Genomic DNA, 12,662 nt, shown 5'->3' on the forward strand with positions numbered 1-12,662 from the left:
GAGAATTCCACGGACAGAGGAGCCTGGTGGGCTACAGTCCACAGAGGCGCAAAGAGTTGGACACTACTGAGCAACTCTATGTAAAGTAGATAACTAGTAAGGAACTACCACATAGTACAGAGAACTCAACTCAATACTCTGTAATGAACTATATGGGAAAATAACCTAACAAAGAGTGGATATATGTATGTGTATAACTGATTCACTTTGCTGTACATCAAAACTAACACAACATTGTAAATCAACTATACACCAATAAAAATTTGAAAAATAAAATGTAATTGTATTAAAAAACCATTGGTCTTGATCCCTGAGTTCTTTGACCTCCCCTTAAAGTTCACCATATTGGATAATTGACTAGAACGTAAGCTACACTGAATGCAGGGAACTTTGTCTATTTTGTTTACTATTCCTCGTTTCCACAAGCGGCTGGTACCTGCTTGCTGTTGTTCACTCAGTCGTGTCCGACTCTTTGCGACCCCATGGACTGCAGCACGCCAGGCTTCCCTGTCTTTTGCCATCTTCTGGAGCTTGCTCAAACTCATGTCCACTGAGTCCGTGATGCCATCGAACCATCTCGTCCTCCTCCTGCCTTCAATCTTTCCCAGCATTAGGGTCTTTTGGTACGTGGTAGCTGCTCAAAAAATATTTCGTGGAAGTTTGACTTAGTGTCTTTAAGACTAAATAGAATGCCTTATTTCAATTCTTTAAAATTTTAAATTTATTTAAATCGAAAGCCTGTAAAATCTTAGGGCAGATTCGAAGCCGCATTGCCCATTGTTGTCATAGTTACACACTCCCCAGCGGTTCTCCCATTCCAACATAGAGGCGGGCCCTGGGCTCCAGCACGGGAACACCAGACTCCAAAACCTACCAGATCGGCCTTGATCATAGAGTTACACCTCCCTCAATCCTAGAGGGCACTTCCGGGACGGTGATTTACTTATTGCTGCCTAGGCCAATCTACGAGCGCGGTCTCTCTCCTTGGCTAAGTTTCCGGCAAACCTTTCACCGGAGTCGAGTCGGGTGGGGCCAGGCCCCGAGAGCGCGGCTTTGTGATTGGTGGGGAGGGTAAGGGGCGGGCTTGTGCTACCACGCCTCTGGCGCAGGCGCGGTGGTTTGTGTGGCGGTGTCTTCCTGGGCGAAGTTCCCTGGGATTACGGTTGGTGAATGGGGATAGCAGTGAGGGCTGACGGGCGGGCGGGACACTGCGGAAGAAGAGAGGGCTCGGTTCTGGGCGCGGAAACCGAGGACTCTGGTGTCAGTTTTTCCACGTGCTTCCCGTCCCTAGATTGGGACGGGGTGACAATCACATGAACTTCTTTTCGTTTCTTAGTCTGTTTCCTCCATTGTGAAATAGCAGGATTTCCATATGTGCCTCGGGTCTTTGTGACCAGTAACTTGTGAGAAATACAAGTTTTCTGCTCACACCCCAGACCTACTGACTCAGAAACTGGCGATGAGGCCCCACAAGCCCTCCAGGTGATTCTGATGCTTGCCGAAATTTCACAGCTGCTGGACCACTGTAATGATGGGGGTCGACTTGAGAGAAGTCTTGGAGACAGACTCACTTGCTTGAGGAGTCGTCCAGGGTGAAGGAATTTCTGGCTTGAGCCACGGGCCTGAGGTGGGACTTTTAAGTGATGGTTCCAGGTGTGAACCATATGTGTCCTGCCTCCAGGGCCTGCAGTTTTCCGAGCAGGCATACTAGGGCTCTGTGTCCATGCCTCCCAGCTGTCTTCAGGTCATGGGCCACAAAGGAAATGATAATATTTGTACAGTGCCCAGGGGAAGTTGTTGAAGCTGCTGAAAGTTGGAGGGGCCCAGCTGAAGGATTGAGGCTGCTGAAAGCTGGAGGGAACCACCTGGGGTGATTTGAGCTTCCCAGAGCTGAGGGGAATTAGTAACCTGTTCTCAGCATACTGCGGGAGAGCTTTTGTTCCGTGGGGTGTGCTGATGATTAGGGGTGCTCACTAAGCTTGGCAGTATAAATCAAGAACCTTGAAAGAGTTTATATCCTTTTGCATCTGCAAAATTGGTGGCTGTCATAGAAGTTTTATTGGAGGCCGATCTGTGCTGACTGCTGCAGGGTATCAGATCACAGTTAACACGTATTTCTGCTCGACTCGTTTTTCTTCAGGCACAAGCGCACCCCTGTGCCGGGGTGTCATGGAAGGGCTGCTGACAAGATGCAGAGCACTGCCCTCCCTGGCTACCTGCAGCCATCAACTCTCGCAGTATGCTCCTCAGAGGTTTCACCACTGTGCCCCCGGGAGAGGGAAGCGCTTGGTGCTGTCCCGCATGTTCCAGCCCCAGAAACTTCGGGAAGACCAGGTGGTCTCTCTCGAGGGCAGATCTGGTGACCTGACCTGTAAGAGCCAGCGGCTGATGCTGCAGGTGGGCCTCATCCACCCGGCAAGCCCCGGATGTTACCACCTCCTGCCTTACACTGTCCGCGCCATGGAGAAGCTGGTGCGGGTGATAGATCAGGAGATGCAGACCATCGGGGGACAGAAGGTCAACATGCCCAGCCTCAGCCCAGCAGAGCTATGGCGAGCCACCAACCGATGGGACTCAATGGGCAGGGAGCTGCTGAGACTTAGAGACAGACATGGCAAGGAATACTGCTTAGGACCAACCCATGAGGAAGCCATTACAGCCCTGGTCGCCTCCCAGAAGAGACTGTCCTACAAGCAGCTCCCATTCCTGCTGTACCAGGTGACGAGGAAGTTTCGGGATGAGCCCAGACCCCGCTTTGGTCTTCTCCGCGGCCGAGAGTTTTACATGAAGGACATGTACACCTTCGACTCCTCCCCCGAGGCCGCCCAGCTGACCTACAGCCTGGTGTGTGATGCCTACAGCAGCCTGTTCAACAGGCTGGGGCTGCGATGCGTCAAGGTCCAGGCTGATGTGGGCAGCATCGGGGGCACAATGTCCCACGAGTTCCAGCTGCCGATGGACGTCGGAGAGGACCGACTTGTGCTGTGTCCCAGCTGCCACTTCTCTGCCAACGTGGAGACTCTGGACTCGTCACGGACCAACTGCCCTGCTTGCCAGGGGCCACTGACTGAAACCAAAGGCATCGAGGTAGGGCACACGTTTTACCTGGGCACCAAGTACTCCTCTATTTTTAATGCCCAATTCACTAATGTCCACGGCAAGCCCTCCCTGGCTGAAATGGGGTGTTACGGCTTGGGCGTGACACGGATCTTGGCTGCTGCCATTGAAGTTCTCTCTACAGAAGACTGCATCCGCTGGCCTGGCCTCCTGGCCCCTTACCAAGTCTGCCTCATCCCCCCCAAGAAGGGCAGTAAGGAGGAGGCGGCCGCAGAGCTCGCGGGGCATCTTTACGACCATATCACAGAGGCGGTGCCACAGCTCCAAGGGGAGGTCCTACTGGATGACAGGACTCATCTGACCATTGGAAACAGACTGAAAGATGCCAACAAGTTCGGCTACCCCTTTGTAATCATCGCGGCCAAGAGGGCCCTGGACGACCCTGCACATTTTGAGGTTTGGTGCCAGAATACCGGAGAGGTGGTTTTCCTTACCAGAGAGGGAGTCCTGGAATTACTGAGCCAAGTGCAGGTTGTCTGAACCATCCCCGGGACCCCTCCCACTATATCTCACAGCCTTGGTGTTCACTGAAACGCTGCCTTTCCTGTACTGCTTTCCGGAGCCGGTCTCCCCAGAAACAGAGCAGCTTGTGGAAGGTGAGACCATGTTAGGAAAGCCAGTTGTAGTCATTTGTTCAGACTATTTGTATTTAAAGTTGTTAACTTGATCCCTTTGTCTGGGCTGGCCGTGCCACCACATACCCTATCTTTCATATTCCACTGTGGAAGCTTCTGTTTGGAGGTAGTGGCTGGAAGGAGCCAAGTTGTCTTCTTGGCCCTCAGGAGAGTCACTTCCCTTCTCTCGGCAGTTTCCTACACCACATGTAGGTTGGGGGCTTCCTGATGGCCGGTACCCTCCCAGCTCCAGCAGTCTGACCTTGGGCCTCTTGCTGCCTTCAGTCCAGAGAGGCAGCCTGCCAGTCCTCCTCCTCTGAGAAGTGGGCTGAGGGTCTGGGGACAAGAATCAGGACACCTGGCTGCCACCGACTCACCAGTGACTTGGACATGGCCCCCTCCCCTGCTGGGGCCTTCGAGTTTCCCCATCTGTGATGTGAGAAAATGGAACTAGATCTGTAAAGTCCTCACAGCTGACTGGCTTGTTCCTCGAGAGGTTCATGACAGGCAGATCTGGTTCCTCTGATCCTCCATCGTTTAAACTGCCCGGAAAATGAAAACAATTGGCTAATGGCCCCCAAACCACCTCCAGAGACCTGGCTGTCCCTCTTAAGTTGGCCTGGCACTGAGATCATGTTATATTGATTGAATAAAGTCAGACTATTGGGGTGAGGTTTGCATGTTAATTGGAAACAGTGGTAACACCTGCCAAGTTAACAGTGCAGCAGCTTCTTGCCTGGAAACTCCTTTTTCTACTTCTCCACTGGATAAAAGAAAAAATTGGGTGACTGGAAAATGCGTGTTATACCATTTCTTCCCTCAAGTGTCTGCAGGCTTCCAGTGCTACAGTGACTGCCCTGGCTGCAGAGTTGGATCCTAGAGCCATGCATGATGGAGGTGAATTATTAGTAGAGGGTCACTGCCTGAATGCTGGGGAGAACTGGCAGCAAGCTTGAGCTTTCATTGCTCCTGCCCCCAGGAGCAGGATCAGCTTCTCCATCCTCGGCCCCTGCTGTCACGGCTTGTCCGTACCTAAGGAGAATCTTTCAGGGCTAAGCTCAAAGCCATCACCTCCTGAAACATGCTCGGCAGCTCCTGGCAATGGTTTCTGTCTTTGGCATCCCCTGTCTCTCCTACTAGTACTGACACCTTCTCACTCGGCGCACACAGCTCACTGTATGGCTGCTAGCCTCTTGTCATTGATGGTCAGCTCCCTGAGGCTGGGGTCCTAGGCTGACTCCTAGTGTACTGAAGTGTTGTCTTGGCCCTGTTGTTCTGTCTGCCAAACAGCTTCCCAGCAGCTTGTGACCACTGATCCTGCCAGAGTAACCTCACCCCCAGCACACACCATCAGGGTTCCTAATGAATGTAGACACCAGGCCCTAATGACTCCCAGGCTACCACTGGGCTCTGGGCCAGCATTCAGGCCAGGAGACAGGATTCTGAGAGCAAACCTAGAGAGGCTGGATTGTAAGACAAGGCTCTTACTCTTGGGTGCACAATGGAATCCCTGGGTGCCACCCCAAGGTTCTGTTCTGGGGTGTGGCTTGGGCGTCAGCAGTTATTAAAATTCCCGATGATTCTAATTCACCAACGTTGTGGAACATCCTCTGAGCCCACTTTGCAGGGTTGAATGTTTGAGTCATTTCAGTTGTGCATTATCAGGTTGACGTGAGCTCTCTGCTTTCAGCACTTATATATGCTATGTTCAGATCTTAAAACTGTGCAAGGTAAGTGCTGTGAAATCCTCATTTTACAGATGAAGAAACTGGAAGCTCCATTTAAGCAGTTTAAGAATGCACAACTATTAATGTATCAGAGCTAGAATCTGGGTACTGACCAAAACCTGTGCCTGTCTCACTATACTGCATGGCCTCTGCCTGGACAAAATGATTGCAGTAAGTAAAATGGATTATGTATGTCTGATCAACTTAGCCTGAAGTAGAGAAATTAGAATTACATGCAAATGAGCACTTTAAATATTTTTTTAAATTTAAATTTGTGCTACATAAGCATACTTTATGGAAGGCTAGCCTAATGTAAGAATAAGCACTTCTAAAAATCAGCTTCAGGGAATAGAGAACTAGTTAATTTAAAACTCTCATAAATGTGTATGATATGGAATGATTTTAGGGTAAGGTAGAATCATGGAACTTTAGAACAGGAGAGCTTGCAGCCTGCTTGTCCAGCCCTCACTTCACAGATGGGAGACAAGCCTGCAGTGGGAATTAACCTGCTGCAACCCATCTGACTGGCAAAACTGCCTGATTGCAGACCAGGTGCTGCATCTCCTGAATTAGGCTACCTCGGGTAAATCTTGTTGCCGGGAGTGATGGCTGGTTGAGTCAGCATTTGAGCTACAGGGGCCTTTATGTTTGAAAGAGATACCCATTTTCCAGGGGAGACGCATACAAGGAGCACAGTTATTTGCTCAACATCCAGCTGAACTGAAACCCAGGTGTCTTGATGACTTATCAAGTGTTTTTTACGGTAGCCAGGGGCAGTATAATTTGGTGGAAAGATTAGGACCTTGAATAGACAATCAGTTCTCCACTTAGCAGGTATATGATCATAGACAAATAACTCGTCTTTTGTGCATCTCAGATTCTTCATCTGTGAGATGCTTTCACAATGGCACCCACGCTTCCTTGGGTTGTCTGAGGGTTGGCTGAGCTGACTTATATGAAAAGCTTAACCCCTGGTGTGCTTTCTGGAACTATGATGACTTGCATGGGATGACTTAGGAAATAATCCATTGGGAGCTCAGGTTCTGCTGTTAACATCGAGACCTGGGTTTTGTTTGTTTGTTATGTTGCTTCACAACTTTCCTGGGGAGTGGCACGAACAAGAATTAAGTGACATCTGCAGAATGGTTCCATCTCCTTAGAGGAAAGACAGAAATATTCAAACCGTGTACATTCCTCTATCCTTTCTGAACTTGCCAACATTACTTCTTGCCATAAATTGATGAAATGGGGTTGCTGGCAAAATAACAGGTACAGGCTGTATTATCATTGCTCATTCCTTGGGGAGATGGAGAAGCAACTGGCTGGGAAATATTTAACAGAATTAATACTTGGGGACAAAGGCTGGTGTATAACAAAACCATCGTGTAAATCAAGCTTCGAATGTAAATCAAGGGCCCCGTTAATATTCGGTGTTTTAATGGAAGAAACACCTGCTGGGCTATCAATAAAGGAGCTTTGTGGAAATCTTGAAATTGTCATTTCCTTAACTACTTGAGCACCAGGCCTCTTCACAGTTTCCCCTGTCCATTTCTACTCCTAGAGGCCAGGATGTGTTTTAGAATTTGTTTGCATCTAAGGGCACACAGGACTTTGAGAATTAGGAAAAGAATTTAAGTTTTCTATAATGTGGAAATTGGGGGGGAAAGCATTTTTATGATGTTATTGCAAAATTTTGGGAGAAGATTGAAGTATTTCACTTAATTTAAAATAATAACGTAGAGCACAGTGACCCAGACAGAGAGACTACTGTCAGACTGCCTGGGCCATTTAGCAGCTGTGGGACCTTGTGCAAGACACTTCTTGTGCCCTTTTCCTCACTGGGAGAACGGGGACAGCAGGGTCTGCTCACAGCAGGTGCTTGGGAAGTGTAGCTGCCCTTCTGGAAGGTTCTGGCGGGCAGTGTGTGTGGCCAGCACAATGGGGTGGGCACTTTCAGGCTCCGACATTCAGGCACCACCTCCATGCAGGGGTGGTGTCCACTCATATTAAGCCAGCAGCTTTCAAGGTGCTAATGAGCTTGTGATCAAAACCTTGTAGGGCTGGGAGAGTGGGGTGGAGGCACTTACTGGTTAACTGTTAAGCCCGTGGGCTGAGGGGAGTGCCATGGGCAGGACGTTGGCTGCTGATAAGAGTTTCAGCAGACTGAATTCTACCCAGGCAGACATGTCAGAGACATTGCAGGTCATACTGCCAAACTTTTACCATAACCTTGGAGTGAGCAGGCAAGGGCCTCTGGTTTGTTGCCAACCCCTGGAAGCAGGGGCCCAGTCTTGCTACTGTTGGTATCTCCTGAGGGACTGAGGGGAGTCCTGAATTCAAGTCATGACTCACTCTTCACTAGCTAGCTGGCACTGTAAGCTACTTATCCTCTCTATGCCACTTTTCTTCTCAGTAAAATGGTGCCTTGCCTCCCAGAGATTGGGAAGATTGAGCCATCCACACGAAGCACCTGGAATGCTCTCTGGCACACCTAAGTGCCCAGTACATGGCAGTCATTACTAGTAAGCCTGGGAGCATGTGTGCTGCCCCCGGAATATGCCCTTGCAAGGCTCCTGCCTTAGCTTGAAATCCCTCCCACCTCACCAATCCCTTGAATTGAATGGCCCACATCCCCTATGTGTGGTGGCCTCCCTCCACCTCCCACCCCCGGTCTGTTCAGAATTCACCACTCCTTCCTGTGTCATCAGTAATTGTTATACACCTGCTGTGTGCTGAGGAGGTGCTGTGCTAGGGCCTGGCAGGGCACAATGCAGAGTTCAGCGTACTTGACTCAAGTTTCCAGAGAAGTGGGAGCAGCCATTCAGTAATCAAGTACAGGGCAGTAAGCAGAGAGGAGAGAGGGCTCATGGGATGTGTGATAAGAGGCAGGTCAGCAGTGCTTCCTGGAGGAGGCAGCTGGACCTGATGGAAGGTCCTGATAGGTATTAAATAAAGGGAGGAACAGTGGGAATGGAGGGAGGGGAAGTGAGTCTTGGAACAGTGTACAAAAGCCGTAAGCTAAAACCATGGCAAGACTGGAGAATAAAATGTGTGTCATAAACTCTTGGTATGAGGCAAGCTGTGTTCCATGTACTACACACACATTAATTCATTGAATTCTCACAGCATCTGCATGAGGAAGGTGCTGTTATCCTCAAGTTGCATATAGGACTGGTGCCTGAGGCCACTCAGCTAGTGGGTCATGGGGCTGGAAGTAGAAAGCAGATGGCCGGGCTCTAGAGCTGATACTCTCACTTCTGCACCCTCCTACCATAGCTGAACTGAGGCCAGGATGGCTAGGCTGAGGCTGGAGACGGAGGGAGCCATAGAAATGGTGAAGAGCCAGACACTGACAGGCCTTGAATGTCACACCAAGAGTGCAGCAGGGGCGCAGACAGACTGTGGCTGAATTTCTCTTTATTGGAAAGTTCTCAACCCAGGATTAGGTTTAAGACACCCACTCAACAGCATGACCCTGAAGGCAGAAGCTACCTGATACCTTGCCCTTGGTTCAGTTCAGTCGCTCAATTGTGGCCAACTCTTTGTGACCCCATGGACTGCAGCACGCCAAGCCTCCCTGTCTATCACCAACTCCTGGAGTTTACTCAACACTCATGTCTATTGAGTCGGTGATGCCATCCAACCATCTCATCCTGTTATCCCCTTCTCCTGCCTTCAGTCTTTCCCAGCATCAGGGTCTGTCAGTTCTTCGCATCAGGTGGCCAAAGTATTGGAGCTTCAGCTTCAGTCCTTCCAGTGAATATTCAGGACTGATTTCCTTTAGGATGGACTGGTTGGATCTCCTTGCAGTCCAAGGGACTCTCAAGAGTATTCTCCAGCACCCCAGTTCAAAAGCATCAATTCTTTGGCGCTCAGCTTTCTTTACAGTCCAACTCTCACATCCATACATGACCGCTGGAAAAACCACAGCCTTGACTATATGGACCTTTGTTGGCAAAGTAATGTCTCTGCTTTTTAATATGCTAAGTTGGTTGCCCTTGGTTGGTGCCCATTAAATGTTGGTAAAGCCAACAGAAGGAAAGGAACCTGAGAGAGGAGGCAGGTAGGCTCTGGAGTGAGATGCTTGGGTTCAGATCCCAGGTCTGATACTCCCTGGTGAGACTGTGTGCCTCCATCTTACTTATAAAATTGGGATCCTATAACTGAGAACGTGGCTTAGGATGAGGGTTTGCACAGTGCTTGCTCTCCATGACAGCCATTTATTGTCTCTCTGCCTGCCCTTGTGCACCTCCAGAAAGTATTTAATCACGGTGTGGCCTTAAGCCAAGTGTTTCATCACGGTGTGTCCCCAACCAAGTTCTCCAGCTGACACCCTAAATCCACGGAGGTAACCAGACAGGTTGGGGAGGCCCACCTCCATCCCTGACCCTTTGCCCTGAGAAGGGCTGCACTCTAGTCTTGCGGGAAGAAGGGTCCCTGGGATGGTGGGAAAGGCTCTGCCTCAAGTTGGGGATGCCAAAGATGCTGGCTCCTCAGCCTCGCCCTGGTCCTTCCTCTAAGCCTAAGTTTCCTCATCGTAAGGTGAGGTGGAGGAGGGTTAAGTCCTGTGGGGAGCTCCGATTCAGCTCTGCTGGAATCCCAGGCATGGGCAAGTGGCCAAGGGGGCACCAGGCGAGGCACGGCCCACAGGCCCCACCACACCCATCCACTTCACAAGAGGGCCACCTGTCCCGAAGCCCGCAGGCCCCGCCCCTCTGGAAGCCCCCCGCTCCGGTGCTCACCCTGGCTGCCCATCACCATAGCCACTGCAGTGGAGCAAGGCCGGGCCAGGCCCTGCTGTCTGGAAGGGCACAGAATCTAGCTGGGAAATGAGAGGGTGGCCTGTGTGGCCTAAGCCAGGCTCAGGATGGAGGCGGGACTTCGGCTCTACAGCCACAAGCCACAGCAGGGACCTGCACCTGGAAGGAAGCTGCCTGGTTCTTTGTGAGCATTCCACAGCGAACTGCCCTTCACAGACGACAGCACGCACAGCAGAAAACCCTAAGTTAGTCCATCTTAAGTAGAGCAGCTGGTTTCAGTTTAATGATGCATTAGTTAGCTTTGCTATAGTAACAAACAACTCCCAAATCTCAGTGCTTATTATTAATACAACAAATATTTACTTCTCATTCATGTCACAGTCAATGGCTGCAGGCCAGCTGCTTCAGCTCTGCTCCACGTGTTTTAGCATCCAGCTGAAGGAACAGCCCCACCCTGGGAAATACATTCCCAGGCAGAGGGAAAAGAGCATGAGCCCACCACGCCATGCTCTGCAAGCTCTGCCTCGACATGCCCACTCACATCCCTCTGCATCAGAAGGGACGAACCCTCCTCACTTTTCCTCTAGAAAGGAGGAGGAAAAGAGTGGTAGACAAAAATACAACAGATGACGGTGACTCAATGTGCAAAAAGATTTTCCAGCTTAAAAGGCATAAAATTCTAAACAAATGTGAAAACTGATATACTGTCTAAGTATGTTACAGGTCTCCATATTGCAAAGATCAGGAAATATGGCAAACTTTTTAGGGGTTCTAGAGGACCCTCAATGTGCAGATCTTTATAAAAGATGGAGAAATAGGACCTGGCTTCCCAGCCCCATCTCACCCCAAGGCACCTACACGATCCCAACAGAGCAGGCCTCTGTGCTCATGATGGACCTCTTAGCATTAACACCTTACAATCACATACGTGGTTGTGTGTGTGTGTGCAGTGTGAGGCACACAGCGGCAGAACCACGTCACTGGATCATGAATCTTCAGGTCAGAGCTGGAGGCTGGTGGTTAACACAACTCAGAGTGAGTCCAAGGATGTCATAAGCAAGGCACAGAGTTCAGTAGCAAGAGAGGAAAGTGAAGGCCTGCTAGAGCTCAGCGGTCTGTCCCGAGAGGATGAAGTTCAAGAAGGCAGCAGCTCCCCCGCAACCATGATGCAGGGAAGGCCTCTCCCTGGGGTGGCAGGAATAAAGTGCTGGGTTCAAGGAGTAGATCTTGCTGATTCAGGAGTGCTGGACTCCAGGCTGAGGTGGGGGAGGGAGGAGGTCCAGGGAGCCTGGCTCCCACAGCATGGCCCAGTCACTTTACCTGGTGTACCTTTTTCCCCCGGAGATAATTCCTACAAAAACCAGAGGATCCTACACAAACCAAAAATGTTGGTGTCAAGGCTTTTACAAAGTACCTGCAGTGAACACAACAAAAGAGAGGGATAATTGAATTACAATCTTAATCATCCATGGACTTTCCCAACAATAGTCAAGGTGAACCTTTAGATGTGAGCCAACATTAAAAAGCAAGTTTAGCACATTTATTTGCTTGGTTGTTTATAAGTCTGCAAATTAGCATGACCCCCTCCCCATTAGAACCTAGCCAGAACCTTTGGGCCAGTCCTCTTGGCCCTCTAGCATCATGTATGTTTATGGCTAAACATGAAATAAAATAAGAACATGCTTTCATTCCTTCATTCAACAGTACGCACCCAGGGTAAGCCAGGTCTTGTGCTGAAAAAAACAGATTAAACAACAAACAAAAGCCACCATCACTGTCTGGAGGGAGGGAGATAATGACGACAGCGGGGCACAACTGCAGAAGCATTTCTGAGGTACAGTGTTAGCCCAAAGAGACATAATTCCTGTACGGGAAAGGGAAATCAGGAAAGGTTTCTGGGAGCTGTCACGTCTCAGCTTACATTAACTGGAAAAGGGGTCCTGATGGGCATGGGGGAGCAAAAGCCAGGAGGTGCAGGTCACTGGAGCTTTCGCTGTTGCTGGGCATAAAGCAAATGGAGCAGGCATGCCGGACAGCAGGCAAGGCCTTGGACTCTCAGGTCCAGGGGTTTCTGCACCACCCTGTGGGCTTGGATCTGGGCAGAGGAGCCTGTATCATGGCCCAGCACCCAGTTCAGAGTTTGAAGTTGCTGGTCTGAAGTTACTCTGTGCTGGGTAGTCTCTTGCCTATGCTAATCATTTAAAAAATAATGACTTCCAATGTATTTATACTTTCTCAGAAGCAAGAAATTGGTTTTCCTCCATCAGTCTGCTTTAAATTTAAGATTTCTCCACATTTTCTGGGAGATAAGGTAGAGTAGACCTCGGGCCTTTGAAGAATTCTGGATAATTTGCTAACAATTGAGAAAATGAAGAGCTAAAAATCTGTCTATAATCTAGAAGGGTAACTTAGGGCTAGGAAAAAAAAATGCTGCCAAGAGAAGT

The 12,662-nt window shown here is 49.7% G+C and overlaps 2 protein-coding genes across 4 annotated transcripts in view; one reads left to right on the top strand and one right to left on the bottom strand.

Moving 5' to 3' along the window:
* Positions 1-1,097: 1,097 nt before the first annotated feature.
* Positions 1,098-6,943, top strand: PARS2 (prolyl-tRNA synthetase 2, mitochondrial). The gene is made up of 2 exons (XM_020871443.2): positions 1,098-1,162; positions 2,141-6,943. Exon 2 carries the CDS (start codon positions 2,170-2,172, stop codon positions 3,595-3,597), a length of 1,428 nt encoding a protein of 475 aa, XP_020727102.2. The 5' UTR covers positions 1,098-1,162; positions 2,141-2,169; the 3' UTR covers positions 3,598-6,943.
* A 1,915-nt stretch (positions 6,944-8,858) lies between these two features.
* Positions 8,859-12,662, bottom strand: part of TTC4 (tetratricopeptide repeat domain 4) — a 34,493-nt gene continuing 30,689 nt past the window's right edge. For all 3 annotated transcript variants that reach the window (XM_020871408.2, XM_020871409.2, XM_020871410.2), the window contains exon 10: positions 8,859-11,632. In XM_020871408.2, the coding sequence (XP_020727067.2) occupies positions 11,530-11,632 (103 nt within the window). In that variant the 3' untranslated portion in view covers positions 8,859-11,529. The remainder of the gene's footprint in view (positions 11,633-12,662) is intronic.

The sequence above is a fragment of the Odocoileus virginianus genome, chromosome 5 (genome assembly GCF_023699985.2).
Source record: "Odocoileus virginianus isolate 20LAN1187 ecotype Illinois chromosome 5, Ovbor_1.2, whole genome shotgun sequence".
NCBI lineage: Eukaryota > Metazoa > Chordata > Mammalia > Artiodactyla > Cervidae > Odocoileus > Odocoileus virginianus.